Source organism: Microtus pennsylvanicus, chromosome 10 (assembly GCF_037038515.1).
Source record: "Microtus pennsylvanicus isolate mMicPen1 chromosome 10, mMicPen1.hap1, whole genome shotgun sequence".
NCBI lineage: Eukaryota > Metazoa > Chordata > Mammalia > Rodentia > Cricetidae > Microtus > Microtus pennsylvanicus.
Genome location: NC_134588.1, coordinates 15,579,885 through 15,598,667, shown reverse-complemented (window position 1 = coordinate 15,598,667; position 18,783 = coordinate 15,579,885). Strand labels below are relative to the sequence as shown.

Below are 18,783 nucleotides of genomic sequence, written 5' to 3'. Positions count from 1 at the left end.
AAGTCCTGTCTCCACAACAAATCTTGCTAAAGTACTCAAGGAGCTACAGCTTTGTGCTGAGCTCAGAGAAATTAAGCAGGTTGATTAAAATTGCACAGTGAGTTCAGGTGAGAGCTGTTGTTCAGATTTAGTTTGGTTTTGTGTATGTTATATGTATATTTGCGTGTGTGATTTCATGTATTTAAGCATGTGGGGGGGGGGGTTGGACAACTTTCATGAGTTAGTTCCCTCTTTCCACCACGCATGTCCTAGGAGCCAAACTCAGGTCACCAGGCTTGGCCGCAAGCACCTTTTACCCGTGAAGCCATCTTGTCTACCCTGTCCACTTTACTTTTCAGTCAGGATTCTCCCTGAATCCCATCTCACCAAGCAGGTTAGCTGGCTGGCCTAAGTCCCAGGGCTTCACCAGTCTCCACGTGCCAGGTATGGACTTGCAGCCGCACCTCCCCGGCCAGCTTCCCACACGGGCTCTGGGGATCCAAACTCATCCTTGTGTAGGAGAACAGTTTACCTAAGTTCACTTCTCCCTGAACCATTGCCCTGGTTGGGAGACTCGGCTCTGCCTGGCCTTGTAGCTACAGTCAACACAGGCACACTTGATGTTCATTACATGATCCCCCAATGCTTGGGGCCCAGAGGAGCCCATCCCTGCTGCTCAAAGGACAGCGCTGAGTCAGGGAAAGGCAGGAGTGGGGCAGTCCAGAAGCAGGCCTCTTTGCTTTGGGAATTCCCCTCTGTAAGAGGCCCTAGCCCCTGCCACCCTGGCTTCTAGTTGGGGCTGCCAACTGGCTACCGCCGCATGACCCAGTCTTCTCCTTTAGCTCTTTCTAAAGAGCTATCTTAATGTGCACAGGTATACATGTGTGTTCAGAGGCCAGAGGACAACCTCAGTCGTTATCCCTCGGCACTGTCCAACCATCTCGTTCTTTGATCCAGGCTGCCTACCTGGTCTGGTGCTCACCAAGTGGGCCAGGGACCCACCTTCCTCTGTCTCTCGGCATTGGGATTTAAGGGCAGACCACAATACTCAGCTTTTGCAAGTGGGTTCTTGGGATTCAACTTAGGTCCTGACACTTGCAAGGTAGTGTAGAACAAGATACTCTGAGCAAAGAAGCCAACGTCTTCATCAGATCAACAGTTCCTACTTGCAAGAGACCCTCCTTATGGCCCAGCCCTGAGCTCGTGCGAGTTTATTCAGCCTCTTCCTTATTACACACATGTGGAGGGCATAGCTTGAGTGACTTCTCTACTATCCCACAGCTGCCGTGAGGACCAGGCGGGGTCTGCAGCAAGCATTGTTTCCCTCCATCCAAATCTTAATTATCATGACCTGACTCAGGTTCAACAGAGATGAGAGGAATGAGCTTAGGCCTCACTGAGCTGCAGGGAATGTGAATGTACACACACACACACACGTATGAAAATGCACAGAGTGCACAGGAAAGCATGCATGTATGCGTGCATTCACACATGTACACACATGCGTGCACACACACACAAGAGTGATATGGAAAGCTTGGGCAGAAACCTTATTAGTGTGCTATAGAAAGATACCTCCCAGGTGATTGCAAAAGTGTTTTAACTTTATTTGTGTGTGGTATGTATGTATGTACACACGTGTGTGATGGTGTACATACATGTGTGTAGAGGCCAGAGGATAGTTTGTGGGAGTCAGTTCTTTCTCACCATGTGGATCCTGGGATTCAAATTCAAGTTGGCAGTTTTGGATATAAGGGCCTGTACCACACACACACACACACACACACACACACACACACACACACACACACACACATTGAACCTGGAGCTCATTGATTGGCTAGACTACTAATCAAGGAGCTCAGGGACACCTGTCTCTATCTTGCCATCTCTGGGGTGACAGACATTGCAGCAACACCTGGTTTTTATTGTTGTTGTTTTGTTTTTGAATAGGTTTTGGTGATCTGAATTTATGTCCCCACGCTTGCCCAGCAGGCACTTTAATCTTTCCAGCTTGCTTCCTAAACTTTAATGTGCTATAAACCGCATGGGGATCTTATTAAACTATAGGTTTGGATGCGGTCTGTGTCCCAAGTCATGCTTCTGAGGCTGATACAGGGACCCTGTATGTCTAAGGATGAACTCAACCTGAAGAGAGTCAAAGGAGAAATCCTGGGACAGCTAGCTAGGTCTGCACGAATGCAGGATTCGGAAGGCAGAAGGAAGAGAAAGGCCTGTTTAGGTGTCCCCTAGAGTCCCGAGGACAAGGAGAGTCTTCCCCAACCTCTTCAATTACCCTTAATCAGCAGCTTCCCTGCATACAGCTCCATAGGTGAACAGCCTGATTGTAAGCAAAAATCAACTATACACTAAGAAATCAGGAAACGTGCAAATTGTAGAATCATTGCCAAAGGGAAGTCACGCAGGTCTCCAGCTAGATGCTGCAGTTAAATAGGAGCCCCACTTCCTTTTGGGGAAGCATTTCTGCTGGCTCCAGGGCTTTGACCACCTATAAAACTTAGCAATGGGAAATAAAGAAACCTTCAAGGAGGAAGCCTTGTTGGGGAGCACGGAAGAAGGAACCAATTTTGACCAAGCTATGTTCCCTGTGATGGAGACCTTCGAAATCAATGGTAAAGTACGACTCCCTAGTGATGGGACTGCACAGAAACTTAGGCTTTGGTGGTGGGAAGAAAGAAGAGACAACCATGGGAGGTGCAGGCATGTGACCTGGTGCACTTCGCACCTGACTCTCACTAGCTGGACTGCATCAGTCTGAAATTTCTGGAAAGCTGACCATAGATGCTGTGTTCTTGGTGCATAGTCGATTTTTGCTTAAAGTCTGATCCTCTTTAAAGGTCATATTTAAGTATTATCCTCTTGTATGAATGCCAGTGCTTATTAAGGCAATGGCTCCTTTCTTATTGAGCATCTCATGAGGACACACTGAGTGTCTGTTGAGATGATGCTACAAGTCAAGAGATGAGAGGAAGTCCCACAGGGGCTTAGATGCAGCTCAGACAGGAGGGGGCTTACCTAGTGTACATGAAGCCCTGTGTTCAACCCGGAGCACGACATAAATGGGTGATGCATGCCTGTGATCTCGGCTCCAGGGAGGCAGAGGCAAAAAGATGAGGAGGAGTTCAAGGCCATCTTTGGCTGTGCGGCATGTTTGGGGCTAACCTGAACTATGTGAAGCTCTGTTTCAAAAAGAAAAATCAACGGCGTAGAAACCAAAGCTGTATATATATATTTGGATGGAAGTCTTTTAATATGCCTTAAGGGGCTTCTGTGATAGCCGAGGTGTTGACTTGGGAGCACATTCCTCATTTCCTGTCAGTTTCTCTAGCTTTGTCACAGGTTTAATTTAGATGGAACACAACTTTCAAATATTAGAAAAGTTTTCTTACATATTTATGTGTGTGTGTGTGTGTGTGTGCATGTATATGTGATGCATATGTCAGGGTGAATGAGTGACAGTCAGGGAACAGCTTTAAGAATCAGTCCCCCCTTCTTCCCTGTGGAATGCTGGGATGGAACTCAGGGGTCAGTCTTGGATGTAAGTGCCTTTCTGCACTGAGCTCTGTCATTTGCCCTCTAAAGACGGCTTAGATGACCTCTCAGTATTATATAGGTGAGGTATCTTTTACATCCTCAGGAGTCTGCAGCATTTAAAGTCAGGGGTCAACTTAATTTGCCACTGGAGAGCTCTGGATTCCCATTCTAGAACATTCTGTGGGAATCATCTTCCATAGTGATCAGCTGGAGTTAAAAAGGTTGTGAGCCACATGACACCATGCTGAAACCTGAACTTAGGTCCTCTGGCAGTGCAGAGAGTGCTGTTAGCCACGGAGCTTTCTTTGCAGCCTGTGTTCCTGACCTTTTGAACATAGGTTCTGGGGATGTGTACCAGGCCCTCATGCTTTCTAGGCAAGCACTCCACTGACTAATCTCATCATCTCACCCTCTGGATTATTTTGAATATACACTAGTCGAGAAAATTCAGCTGACAGTTATATTCAGCAGCTACTACCTTCTGGATACGACAGGGTAAAGATACTAGATAAACAGGGCGGCTGGCCTTCAGGGAAGCATACTGAGGTGAGGAGGGCAAGCCCTGCGTTGGCTGGTTTTTCTAAACAATGCCGGCTGAGGCGGAAAATTGTATAGGACATCATGGATGTAACCTGGGATGGGGCCGGAGTACAGAGCTGCTGTTGCTTCTCAGGTTGAAAGGATGGAAGAAACTAAGGACAGAAATGAGACTGTGAGTGGCTGGGGAGGAGTGAGACAAGGTTAGGTCTCTCTCTCTCCCTCCCCCTCTCCCCCTTTCTCTCTCTCTCTCTCTCTCTCTCTCTCTCTCTCTCTCTCTCTCTCTCTCTCTCACACACACACACATACACACACACACACACACACACACACACACACACACACACACACGAGGAATGCCCTTAGAAATCTAAAGAGTTCCATGCAGTGGAATTGAGGGTGGGATTGAGGACTCTGAACCCTATCCTGAGGTGACTGGGAAGGCTAGAGGGCAGCATAGAGGTTGAGTGCACTGGCCTGTAGCTGAGACTGCTCGCTGTGGTGGGTGGGAGATAGATGGAGAGCCAGACAGCAAGGGATGACCAAGGCAGTCACTGTAAAGAAGAAAAACAAGAGCAGTGGATATGGCTCAACAGGTTAAGCGCCTAGCCCACAAGCTGAGGACCTAGGTTCAGATCTCCAGTGCCCATGTAGCAAGTGTCAGGGCTGCACAGTCTGTACCTGGTACTGGGGATAGGTGGAAACAGGAGAATCCCTGGAGTTCCCTGGCCAGCTAGCCTCGCCAACTGCTGAGCTTTGGGTTGGATGAGAGATCTTGTCTCAGAAAATCAGGGGAAGATCAGTTGAGGAAGATACCTGATGTCAGTTCCTGCCTCTATTCACATCTGCACACATGTGCATGCACACACCCTACAAACGGGAACACACACACAAGGACACCACACATGCAGAGTGAGAGAGGGCGGAGGGAGAGTGCACACAGGAGTCTGGTGGAAAGTTTGTGCTGTACAAGTAAGAGCTGAGTTCAAATTCCTAGAACTCACATGAAGCCAGGCATGGTAGCACCTGTCTGTTTTTCCAGCATTCCTATGATGTGGTGGGAGGTGGAACAAGCAAGTGCCTGGAAGCTCAAAAGCCAGCTAGACTGGTGGACTCCTCAGGAAACAACAAAACAGAGACCCTGTCTTCACAAGGTGGAAGGTGAGGGCTGACCCCTAAGGTTGTTCCCTGACCTCTCTATGTGTCAAGTACGTGCCCACAGCACAGTAAAACAGAGACTGCCCTGGGCAAAGATGGTAAGACAAGTGGCAAGGACAAACTCTAGACTTAAGACTTGACTTGTAGCTATGCTTCAGAGGAGAAAAATGCGAGCCGTGAGCCAAGACCAAACCTCAACAAAATCCTGAGAAACCACGGAGGGCAGAACACTTCCCCCGTGCAGTCACAACTTCCTGCTCTTGAGTATGAAGACCAGGGAATATATGAAACCTTCTAGAAAAGTGCCATGCTCAACAGTAATTGCTGAAAGGTTTGGCAAGCATGGAGACCCCTCAGGGTTTCCTGTGATAACCGAAATCTCGATATTCGGGAAAGTGTGCCTCCAAGTTATTTTTAATTTCTTCTGAAAAAAAAAAGCAAAAAAAAAAAAAAAAAAAAAAACAACCAAAAACAAATGCTATGCTTTTCAAACAACAACAGCAAGGAATCACTGAAAATCATTTGTAGTGTCGTCATCAATCTCCCCTCTCCTCTTCTTTTTTACACGGGATCTCTGTCATCTGGATTGACTTTGAGTGTCTCATCCTCCTGCCTCTGTCTAAGTCCTGGGATCACAGACATGCACCATCACACCTAGTGTGCTGGAAACGGAGCCCAGGGAGGGCTCTGTGCATTCTGAACAGGGACTTTACTACCTGGCCTACACTAAAGTCTTCCTGCTTGATAATATACTAACGTATCTCTGTTTGAGACAGGGCCTTCAGAGTCATGGTCCTCACACTTCAGCCTCCTGGGGACAGCTATTAGTTATTTTAACTATTCAGGAACACCATGGGGCGTTTTGACTGTGGCAGCAGCTCTCTATATATGTCTCTGCTCTCTCTCTCTCTCTCTCTCTCTCTCTCTCTCTCTCTCTCTCTCTCCCTCCCTCCCTCCCTCCCTCCCTCCCTCCCTCCCTCCCTCTCTCTCTCTCTCTCTCTCTCTCTCCCTCCCTCCCTCCCTCCCTCCCTCCCTCCCTCCCTCTCTCTCTCTCCCTCTCTCTCCATTCTCATAGATGTTAGTGATAGTCTCATTGTAGTTCGAGCTTGAAATATGCTTTTTCCTATCACTTTAACTAAAAATGATGATTTAAGTTTCATTAAAAAGGCAAAATCTTCTTTTGTCTCCCTCTCTCTGGCCAGGATGTGTTCCCACAGTCGTGCTTGCCCTCTTGTCTCTGTAACGATGAGTTCCCTTATTAAATGTGTTCATGGCTGGCTAGTGAAACCTACCTGCCTGTCTCTGCTTCTCTCGCATTGGGATTCGGATGTCCCCGCACCGAGGGTTTTCATGGGTCCTAGAGGTCAAGCTTAGATCCTTATACTTGTGTGGCAGGCACTCCATTGACTGAGCTGTACCCAAACCTGTCCCAGATCTTGAGAGGCATTAGGAAATAAAAATATATTTATCTGTAGCACAAACCTGGGGAAATGATCACACACAGATGGCCTTGATCTCTGAAGGGTGTCACCTGCAGTAGATCTCGTTACACACAGAAAGCTCAAGCCAGGTCCTTTGCCATGATATAGGGTTGGTGGGATATTTGAGCCTAAGGGAGAGTTCTTACATGGCCTTTGGAGTGTGTATGTGGATGCCGCCTCCTTTCCTGAATACTGGACTCTGTCTGTTTTCTGTTTCACTTCCATCTCTCCACTGGTAGCCCTTGTCAGTCAAGGAACTGCTTAGTCCTCTCACACCCAAACTCTCAGCCATTACCTCTTTCCTTGCATCCTCAATCTGAGAATCGTCTATGTCCGTGACTCCAGCGCAGCCCCCTGCTAAGTCCTTCAAACTCTCCACGGATGGAGAGCCTCTCCTCATTGCAGGAGCTCTGGGTAGTGGGCAGCGTTACTGCAAAGAACCAGAACTGCTCAAAGTGCAAAGAATAAGAGAGTGGGTATGGATCCAACCCTAAATCATATCATACCTTGGCTTAGGGAACTAAAGAATAAATGTATGTTTCTATATTTAAGACCTAGGGAACAACGAGGAAGAAGGGGTGGAAAGATCACAAGAGCTAAAGTTTGGGGAGGGCTGGGGTGAGACAGTGTCTTCTGGACACCACAGGACCACTGCAGTCCTGAAGTCACAGCAGCTGTGGTGGCCTGCACAGACATGCACAGCATTAAGCCAGGGAACACTCCTGCATGGATAGGGGAAGGGCTCAAGAAGCCCCATTCCTATCCAATGAGCCTGGGAGTGGAGAGTTTCAGCAGGAGGAAGGAGAGGCAGCTTCCTTCAGGGGAAACCTAGCAGGGTCCCTGCTAGGCTGCCATTCTCCAGCGAGTGCTCCAGCCATGCACATACAGCCAGCCCTAAGTAGACTCAGTGGGTTAAGAAAAGAGGGACAAAAAATTGGAATTGGACTGAGGTGGGGCATCTGGGAAGAGTTGTAGAGAGGAGTAGGCATGGCCATGATCAAAATACATTATATACATGCAGAAATTACCAAATAATAATAAAATTTATAGATGTTTTTGAGAGTACCTGGAGAGATGGCTCACTGGTTATAAGCGCTTGCTGTTCTTCTAAAGGACCTGAGTTCAGTTCCCAGCACCCACATCAGATGATTCAGTGAGTTTTTATGTCCTCTGTAAGGATACACACACACACTTTCAAATGCTGTGTGTATATTGGGAGTGATGCTGATCCTCGAGTGTTGAGACAGGACCTGTTGTTCTCACTGTATGCTCCAGGCTAGCTGGTCACAAGCTGCTCGAAATGCCTGGCCTCTCCTCTAGTCTCACAGGTATCTGCTCTGAGGTCCTGTTTGAAGTGGATTCTGGGATTCGAACGCAGGTCCCTAGGCTTGCACAGCTAGCACTTTACCAACAGAGCCATCGCCCCACTATCCACAGTATTTATCTTGACAGAAAGAACCTCCAAAAATGCTAATAGAGAAGTTAGGGCTTTGTAATTATCATAGTACTCACCTTTGACCCCGGCAACAACTCCCAGGTGCCCTTTCTTCTTGATCTAAGGATAATCTAAGACACCTTGAAGCCTTCTGACACATGTCTACTCCAAAGTCCCTTCAACTCTGTGGATATGACTGCTGTGGTTTTACACAATCCTTTAACATTCTTTCTCTCCCTGCCTCTCTCTCCCTTCTCTCTTCTTCCATCCCTCCCTCCTTCCCTTCCTCTCTCCCTCCCCCTCTCTATTTTTTTTTCTGAGACAGGGTCTTACAATATAGCCCTGACTGTCCTGGAACAAACTGTAGACAAGGCTGGCCTCAAACCCACAAAGATCCTCCTGCCTCTGCCTCCCGAGTGTTGGGACTAAAGGTGTGCACCACCACGCCTGGTTGCTCTGTCTTCAAGTCTTGAAACATCTGACTTTACCATAGAGGTGTAGGGAAAAAACTTTTTGTTGTTAAATAATCATGCAGAGCCCCAGAAAGTAAGTGTTGAAGAAGGTCTTCAGTGACCTATTACCAGCGTCTTTGAGGCATAGCTTCTGCATAGTTTGGGTACAACCCCACAATGTGACGCTTATCCATTCTACCAGTTGTGGGCAGACTCGTCTATGTGTGTTTACCACTCTGCACAAGGTTTTAAGCCACAATTAATTCTCACTCCTCATGGGCAATCATTTCCCCTGCCAAGGCCAGTCAAATCTCTATCTCCACACTTGTGCTATTTTGGGAATGTTAGACAAATGGCATCATATGTAACTTTCTTTCAGCTTTTTTTATGTGTATTAGTGTTTTGCCAGGGGCATTGGGTAACCTGAAACTGGACAGTTACTGACAGTTGTGAGCTGCCATGTGGGTGCTGGGGATTGAATCCGGGTCCTCTGGAAGAGCAGTTAATGCTATTAACCACTGAGTCATCTCTGCAGCCCCATATGTGACTTTCTAAAGACTGGTAATGAGGCTAGCAAGATGGCTCAGTGGGATAAAGGTAGCTGCTGCCAAGTCTGATGGCCTAGGTCCACATGGTGGAAAGAGAGATCTGACTCTAACAAGTTAGACTCTGACCACCACATGTGTGCTATGGCAGGCTTGTGCGTGTGTGTGTGTGTGTGTGTGTGTGTGTGTGTGAGAGAGAGAGAGAGAGACAGAGACAGAGACAGAGACAGAGAGACAGAGAGAGACAGAGAGAGAGACAGAGAGAGAGACAGAGAGAGAGACAGAGAGAGTGACAGAGAGAGAGACAGAGAGAGTGAGATACACAAAAGTGTAATAAATATTTGATTTTTTCTCTTTTGGTATGTATAGTGTGTATGATGCATATTTTGTATGTGTATACATGTATGTGCACATTCCTTGACATGCAAGTGGAGGTCAAAGGACAACCTCAGGGGTCAGGTCTCTTGGGATTCTCCTGTATTCTCCTCACCTCTCACCACAGAAGCACTGGGTTGGAACTGTGTGTTACTGCAGCCAACATTAGATGGATTCTAGAGATTCTAATTCAAATCCTCACAAGTCATGGCACGTGCTCGCTCGGTCCACTGAACAATTTCCTCAACCAGGGTTTTCAATTTTACCACATGGTGTAATACCCCATTCAGACAGCGGGATCCCAGGAGTCGGTTCTTATGAATGAGTAGTGACCCACAGGGTCTGAGTGTTCATCCTCAGGGGGCATTAGGACTCTTTCCTCTTTGGGGCTTCTACAAATAAAGTTGCTATAGATAATTATGAAAAATTTCTGTGTGAAGATACATTTCCTTTCCCCAGCATCTGAGGATAGCCTGCTTCATGTTGACATTCTGTCTTTGTTTTTCATCAATCCTTACTGTGTAAGAGCAGAATACTTTCCACACACAGCAAACCAGGTAACCAACATGCAAATTCTCAGATCCCACACAGGTGCTTCTGGTGGTGCTTGCAGGCACTGTGTGACATGAGGGCATGCTCGGGGAAGTCATGTGACCAACACTGCAGCAAAGTCACACCGTGCAGCAATGACAACCCTACCAGAAACACTGTGGATTCTTATCAGATTTGACAGTTTTGAATCAAGTCTTGGTCACTGGACACTTAGAAGCCTTTTGCTAAGGCTGATACTGTGTTCCTCCCCCACATTCAATAGGGTCATATAGACCATAAACTGAAAACCAATAAATTTCATGCTTTTGACACGAAGTCTTGGTGAAATATTCACAAAACATATCAAGCAATACATAAGGATAATTTCAAACCACCACAAGTGGACTTTATTCCAGGCATGAAGGATGGGTTGACAATGCTCACAGGGTCTATGACTAGCCCTTTCCCCGTCCTACCTGTCTGGATTACTGCATTGGATAGAGCTGTTCTTCTCACATTCCAATCTTTAGAGATTATTTCAGTTATTCTACAGCCTGGCCTTTCCACAGGCATTTTAGTATTAGTTTGTCCATCTATTACTACATAAAAATCGTGCTGCAGTGTTGGTACAAATTGTGTTATACCTCTAAATGAATGTATTAATAATGAACACCTTTGCCCCATACAGGTTTAACCTGTGAATGTAGTGTGTCTCTTCACTTCTTGATTTTATTTTTCCAAGGTAGAATTTTGTAATTTCTAGTATGTATACAAATCCTGTATCTATTTTGTATCTGTATCTGTTTACATTGGAATACTTTATTTTCTCTGGACTGAACATAATATTACCATGGGGGTTAATTTTTAAATTAAAACAATAATTTTTTAAAATTTTTATTATTGTAAATTAATTTTAATTAAATCCTGAGTTAAATTTAATTTTTAAATTAAAATAATAAAAATTTAAATTAAAATGACAAAATTATTTTGTTTTCTTTCTGCATGAGTGTGCATGCACATGTGTGTGCATGAATACATGCTTGTGGGTGTCTATAGAGACTTTAAGAAGGCACCAGAACCCCTGAGGGGGAGCTAAGGGTGGTTGTGAGCCTCCTGATGTGAGTGCTGGATTCCGAGCTCTAGTCCTCTGGGACAGCAGTAAGTGCTCTTAACTGCTGAGCCACGATCTCTCCAGCCCAATACTATTATGTTTAATTTTAGCTCCAGTTGTTTTTTATTGGAATATAACAAAGACATTGGATTTATTTATTTATTTATTGCCTTCTGGCTTTTTCTCACTCTGTTCTTTTTAAAAATTATTTTATTGAGCTATACATTTTCTCCACACCCCTCCCTTCTTCCCCTCTCCCCTTCTACCCACTCCCATGACTCCCACGCTCCCAATTCACTCAGGAGGTCTTGTCTTTTTCTCCCTCCTATTTAGATCCATGAATGTCTCTCTTAGAGTCCTCTTTGTTGTGTAGGTTCTCTGGGGTTTTGACTGTAGACTGTTTTTCTTCGCTTTATGTATAAAAACCACTTATGAGTAAATATATACTGTATTTGTATACGTATTATATATTACATATAATATTATATTAAACCTCACTCAGTATGTTTTTTTTTCTAGTTCTGTCCATTTGCCTGCAAATTTCAAGATGTCATTATTTTTTACTGCCCAGTAGTACTCCATTGTGTAAATGTACCTCATTTTCTTTATTTATTCTTTGGTTGAAGGGCATCTAGGTTGTTTCTAGGTTCTGTCTATTACAAATAACACCACTATGAACATAGCTGAGCACATGTCTTTGTGGTATGAATGAGCTTCTTTTAGGTGGTTTTCAAGTTCTGGTTATGACAAACAATGCTGCTATAAACATAGTTGAGCACATGTCCTTGTGGCATGGTTGAGCATCCTTTGGATATATACCCAAAAGTGGTATCGCTGGGTATTGAGGAAGGTTGTTTCCTAATTTTCTGAGAAATCACCACACTGACATCCAAAGGGGCTGTACCAGCTTGCACTCCCACCAGCAATGCAGAAGTTTTCCTTTTTCCTCACAACCTCTCAAAGCATAAGTTGTCATCAGTATTTTTTTATCTTGGCCATTCGGACTGGTGTAAGATGGAATCTCAGAGTTGTTTTGATTTACATTTCTCTGATGGCTAAGGATGTTGAGCATTTCCTTAAGTGTCTTTCAGGCAGTTGAGATTCGTTTATTGAGAATTCTTTGTTTAGGTCTGTACCCCATTTTTTATTGAATTGTTTGTTCTTTTGTTGTCAAGTTTCTTGAGTTCTTTGTATATTTTGAAGATCAGCCCTCTGTCCGACGTAGGGTGGGTGAAGATCTTTTCCCATTCTGTAGGCTGTCGTTTTGTCTTGTTGACCATGTCATTTGCTTTACAGAAGTTTTCAGTTTCAGGAGGTCTCAATTATTAATTGTTGCTCTTCAGAGTCTGTGCTACTAGAGTTATATTTAGGAAGTAGTCTCTTGTGCCAATGCGTTCAAGTGTACTTCCCAATTTTTCTTCTGTGAGGTTCAGTGTGGTTGATTTTTATGTAAAGGTCTTTTATCCATTTGGATTTGAGTTTTGTGCATGGTGATAGATATGGATCTATTTTCATTCTTCTACATGTTTATATCTAGATATGCCAGCACCACTTGTTAAATAAGCTTCGTTTTCTATTTTTTATCTTTAGCTTCTTTGTCAAAATCAGGTGTTGATCATGTATCCTACAGCTTTGACAAACTACTTATTAGTTCTCTAGATTCCTTTTAAATATTATTAGGAACTTGTTTCATTGACTCTTGCTTTTGCAAATAGGAATGTATATGTTTCTTTCCGAGCTATGTCTCTTCCTTTTGTTCTTTATTGCTCTGGAATCTCCATGACTGTACTGAGTAAGAGGACAAGAATGGACATCCCCGCCTTGTTCCCAGTCTTAAGGGAGAAACACCGTGTCCCTTACAACTGTATGATACTAACTTTAGACATTTGCAGATGCCTTGTTATTATTAGTTTTTTTTTATTGAGAAAAGGAAGAAAAAAAACAAGTTTCCACCTCCTCCCAGCCTCCCATTTCCCTCCCCCTCCTCCCACCCTTCTCCCCCTCCTCCCACTCCTCTCCCCCTCCCTCTCCAGTCCAAAGAGCAGTCAGGGTTCCCTGCCCTGTGGTAAGTCCTAGGTCCTCCCCCCTCTGTCCGTGTCCAGGAAGGTGAACAACCAAACTGGCTAGGCTCCCACAAAGCCAGCACATTGCGTGGATCAAAACCCCGTGCCATTGTCCTTGGCGTCTCATCAGCTCTCATTGTTCGCAATGTTCAGAGAGTCCAGTTTTAACCCATGCTTTTTCAGTCACAGTCCAGCTGGCCTTGGTGAGCTCCCAGTAGATCAGCTCCACTGTCTCAGTGGGTGGGTGCACCCCTCGTGGTCCCGACTTCTTTGCTCATGTTCTCCCTCCTTCTGCTCCTCATTGGGACCTTGGGAGCTCAGTCCAGTGCTCCAGTGTGGGTCTCTGTCTCTATCTCCATCCATCACCAGATGAAGGTTCTATGATGATATGCAAGATATCCGAGGTCCCCAGTTAGTTCCTTGGGCAGCTGAGGATAGGGAACCTGAAATGACCCTAGCCTATAGCAATACTGATGAATATTAGTTTATTTTTAAAAGTTCTTTATTTTATTTTTTTATGTCTGTGTCCCTATATGTTTGCACATGTGCATGTATTCCCACAGAATCCAGAAAAGAGCATCAGATTCGCTGGAACTTCAGTTGGAGGTGCTTGTGAGTCACCTAGCGTGGGTGCAGGGAATTGAACTTGGGTCCTCTGGAAGAGCAGCAAGTGCTCTTAACTGTTGAGACAACTCTCTGCCCCCATTGTTTGGAAGTTTCTCACTGAACCTGGGGTTTATAGATTCAGTCAGACAGATGGCTAAGAGGAGTCTTCCTGTCCCTGTCTCCTCACACTGGGATTATGGAAGAGCGTTACAGCAGCTGACTCTTACCTGGGTTCTTGTGATCTGAACCTCGATGCTCATGTTTGTGGATCTAACAATTGACTGAGCCATCTCACCAGGGCCCGGCCCTGTTTCTGTCACATCTTATCGAGGCCTCGTTTTGACCCAGGATATGCTCAGTCTTGGGGAATGGATGTTCTGGGTGTGGTAAAAGAGCTGTGCCCTTGGTTGTTACTGGATGGAATGTTCTGGAACTGTTCACTAGGCATTCATTGATGGTGTCGGGTTCTTCTGTATCTTCGCTGGGTTTTATCAGTTGTTGAGAGAAAAATACAAAAATTAAAATCTCTAATTATATTTAGTGATTTGTATCTTTCTCCTTTCAGTTGTATCATTTTTTTTTCTTTCTGTAGTTTTAAGTTCCACTATTTGGTTTTTTTATAGATAATATGTAGTTGTGTCACGAGTAATTCTCCTTGCCTACATGTGTGCTTAGGCTGGTAAACTGGGGCTGTTTACAGGTATATCAATTACCAAATGCTTAAACAGACCATCTTATCATACACTTTCCATGTTTTTCCCTTCCCCTATTTTCCTTTCTTACTTTCTGGTTTTTCTTTCTTTACAATGAATTATTTGAATACTCTTTGAAATCCCATTTAAATGTATCCCCTCCTTTTTTCGTTTTGTCTACTTCCTCAGTGTGATAAAATTTTTTGACAAAAGCAACTTGAGGGAAAAGGAGTTTATTTTGGCTTAGAATTCCAAAAGAATGGAGTCACCACAGCTGAAAGACGTGGCAGCAGCAGGTGGCGGGAAAGGGAAGGTGGCTGTTCACATTTGCATCCTTGCTCAGGAAGCAGAGAGTTAATAGGAAGTGGGGCCAGGCTGTTAAGCCTCAAGGCCAGCCACAGTGACTCTCTTCCTCCAGCAAGGTGCCACCTTTTAAAGGATCTACAGCATTCCAAAACAGCATCACGTGTCCACACACGTGAGCCAATGGGGAACAGGGCACACTTAAACCACAACCGTTTCTTTAGGGCTTTCTCTGGGCATTGTAATATACTTACAGAATATGCCACCGTCTGTTGGAATTAGTATTCTCCCACGTAAGGGCACACAAAGGACTTTTATTTCCATTTGTGCCCTTCTACACTTGAAAAATGAAATTATCTTAAGAATTTCCTCTCTGTGCATTGAGCACAATGTAAAAAGACAACATATTTGTTTTTAGTCATGGAGTGTAATTTGAGAAACTTGAAAATCGTGTGTGTGTGTCCCGTTTCTAACCATTCCATTGTTCTCTTTTTCTTTTGAAGCATAGGCCTTCTACGTCATTTCCTGTTAGGAGAAGTCTTTTTAAATTCTTCTGGTCACCCTCCCTCTGAGACTGTCTGTCCTTTCCACTCATTCCTGAAGATGTTTTCATTCACAAGAGACTCGTGGTTGGTAGTTCTTTCCTTTCAGCACACAGAACACAGTGTGCCACTTCTGTCTGATCTCCATGGTTTCAGGTAGAAAGTCGGCTGTCATTCAGATCAGTGTGTCTTGGCAGAAAGTGTCCTTTCCAACCGCATCCAGTCCTTTCTCTTCAGCTCTTAAATGTCCCCTGCCTTTAATGTCTCACACTTGCATGCATGTTTGCATGTGCAATGTGTTCCTGTATGTGTGTGTGTATGTGTGTGTGTATGTATGTGTGTGTGTGTGTGTGTGTGTGTGTGTGTCTGTGCTCATGTATAAGAGGCTAGCAGAGAAAAACCTCTGGGAGTGACAGTCCTCAGGCACTAACCACCTTTTCTTCTAAAGACAGGGTCCCTCGCTTTTCTGGAACCCACCAGGTATGCTGTCACGGTCTGGAATGTCCCCCGGAAATCTCTGCCTAATCTCCCTCTTTTACCCCAGGGAAGGTCCTGAGGATCTTTTCTCCAAGGTTTCCCTCCATGCTTTTGCATCAAGCCATTTTTCATGACTGCTCTTACTGTCCCACCCTGATTCCTGATGCCTGGGACACTGGCATAGCTCACTTTCCCATCCCATGGCACACCACCTCTTGCACAGTACTGTGTGGTATCCACAAAAGTCATATTGTACAAAGGACTCAATGATCTCTGTGTTTTAGGTACTTTTGTGTGGCTCTGGAGCCATCTACGTAGACATCACAGAACCACTGTATATGGATCTGTGGGCACAGAAGGGACAAATACAAGAGCACACCCCTGAATGCTCATAATGCATTCCCCAGCAGGCTGGGACCTTATAGAACAGAAAGGCAAGGCCATGAACCCGTCATGCCTACTGTTCTGCTTGTTTATGCTAAGCATGTTTTGCATGCACATATAGCTTTAAGCACACGCATATACACACATATGCTCACATGCATACTCACACACACACACACACACAGAAAGAGGGGGGGGGCAAAACCAAAGACCAAGGGAGTAAAGTCATGAACTAAACACCTGCATCTTGTATCCTAGTAACTCCATTCTCTGAGCCTCACACAGTGTTTAGGAAACAGGAACAAACCTCTTTGCCCTCCCAGGCTGTGTAAATGAAACCTGTAGCTTCAGTGGTTCGCTGTGTAAGCATTGGTGACTCCAGCACAGGCCGGGCATCATGCTTAGTTCGACACTGAGCAGGATCCATCCACCTGGTAATCCGTGTGTGGACATGTAGCCAGCAGTCAACCTCAGCTGTCCTTCCACAAGTGTTCAACACCTTCCTTCCTTTCTTTCTTTCTTTCTTTCTTTCTTTCTTTCTTTCTTTCTTTCTTTCTTTCTTTCCCTTCCTTCCTTCCTTCCTTCCTTCCTTCCTTCCTTCCTTCCTTCCTTCCTTCCTTCCTTCCTACCTTCCTTCCTTCCTCCTCCTCCTCCATTTCCCATTAACCTGGAGCTCACCAAGTAGGCTAGGCTGACCGGCCATCAAGCCCTGGGGATCTGCTTGTCTCTTCCTCCCCAGCCATACACATGAAGAGCTAAACGTGGACCGTCTTGCCTTTTGGCAAAAACAGAAACGAGAACGATTTGGGTGCCTTTCCTACTTTCCCCTGCTGTCCCACATGTGACCTGACGCAAGTTACCTCTTTCTCGGTGCCTCTGAAGCCATAACTTCTCTTCTTGTATTCCAGATCCAACACCCAAAAAGAGAAATGGAGGGGCCCTTTGCATGGTAGTCATAGCCATCCACCTGACCCTGCTCACGGCAGCTGCCGCCCTGCTGTTTATTTCAGGTGAGATAGTCCCGGTCCTGATCCTGTGTGCTTCTTCATGGGGTGGCCACCTAAGTTCCTTGGGTGGAGAGTACAGGCCGAGTGGAGGTATCTTGAGAGGACATTTGGCCTCCTGCTAGGGCACAGTGGTTAGACCCACCAAGGTAATGGAGGAGTGAAGGTGTGTCCATCTGTGTGTGTGGTGTGTGTGTGTGTTTGTGTGCCTCTGTGTGTGTGTTTGTGTACCTGTGTGTGTGTTTGTGTACCTGTGTGTGTACCTGTGTCTGTGGGGGGTACCTGTGTGGGGGGGGGTACCTGTGTGTGTGCATATGGAAGCCAGATGGTAACTTTGGGTTGTTCCTCACTGTCCATTTGCATGTGTGTAGGGGCATACATACACATGCATGCACATGTGTATAGGGGCATACATACACATGCACGCACATGTGGGGGGGCATACATACACATGCACGCACATGTGTGCAGGGGGCATACATACACATGCACGCACATGTGTGCAGGGGGCATACATACACATGCACGCACATGTGTGCAGGGGGCATACATACACATGCATGCACATGTGTGCAGGGGGCATACATACACATGCATGCACATGTGTGCAGGGGGCATACATACACATGCACGCACATGTGTGTCAGGGGCATACATACACATGCACGCACATGTGTGTCAGGGGCATACATACACATGCACGCACATGTGTGCAGGGGGTATACATACACATGCACGCACATGTGTGCAGGGGGCATACATACACATGCACGCACATGTGTGCAGGGGGCATACATACACATGCACGCACATGTGTGTCAGGGGCATACATACACATGCACGCACATGTGTGTCAGGGGCATACATACACATGCACGCACATGTGTGTGGAGGTATACATACACATGCACGCACATATGTGTCAGGGGCATACATACACATGCACGCACATGTGTGTAGGGGCATACATACACATGCACGCACATGTGTGTCAGGGGCATACATACACATGCACGCACATGTGTGTCAGGGGCATACATACACATGCACGCACATGTGTGTCAGGGGCATACATACACATGCACGCACATGTGTGTGGAGGTATACATACACATGCACGCACATGTGTGTCAGGGGCATACATACACATGCACGCACATGTGTGTCAGGGGCATACATACACATGCACGCACATGTGTGTCAGGGGCATACATACACATGCATGCACATGTGTGCAGGGGGCATACATACACATGCACGCACATGTGTGTCAGGGGCATACATACACATGCACGCACATGTGTGTGGGGGTATACATACACATGCACGCACATGTGTGTGGAGGACAGAGGGCAGTCTTGAGGATCATTCATCAGGCATTGTCCGTTTTGAGACAGGCTCTCTTTCTGGCCTGGAGTTCACCAGATGACTGCTCAAAAGGTCCCAGGGATCCTCTGTGGAGAGACTTTCCTTTCCCTTCTCCCCACACTGCACAGAGCTTGTGTTTGGAACTCCATGACCTACAGACGTCATGTCCATGTGGCACAGAATTT

The 18,783-nt window shown here is 45.7% G+C and overlaps 1 protein-coding gene across 1 annotated transcript in view; it reads left to right on the top strand.

Moving 5' to 3' along the window:
• The first annotated feature begins 2,484 nt into the window (after positions 1-2,484).
• Positions 2,485-18,783, top strand: part of Marco (macrophage receptor with collagenous structure) — a 40,252-nt gene continuing 23,953 nt past the window's right edge. The window contains exons 1-2 of the mRNA XM_075987395.1: positions 2,485-2,612; positions 17,135-17,236. Coding sequence (XP_075843510.1) covers positions 2,504-2,612; positions 17,135-17,236 — 211 coding nt within the window. The 5' untranslated portion in view covers positions 2,485-2,503. The remainder of the gene's footprint in view (positions 2,613-17,134; positions 17,237-18,783) is intronic.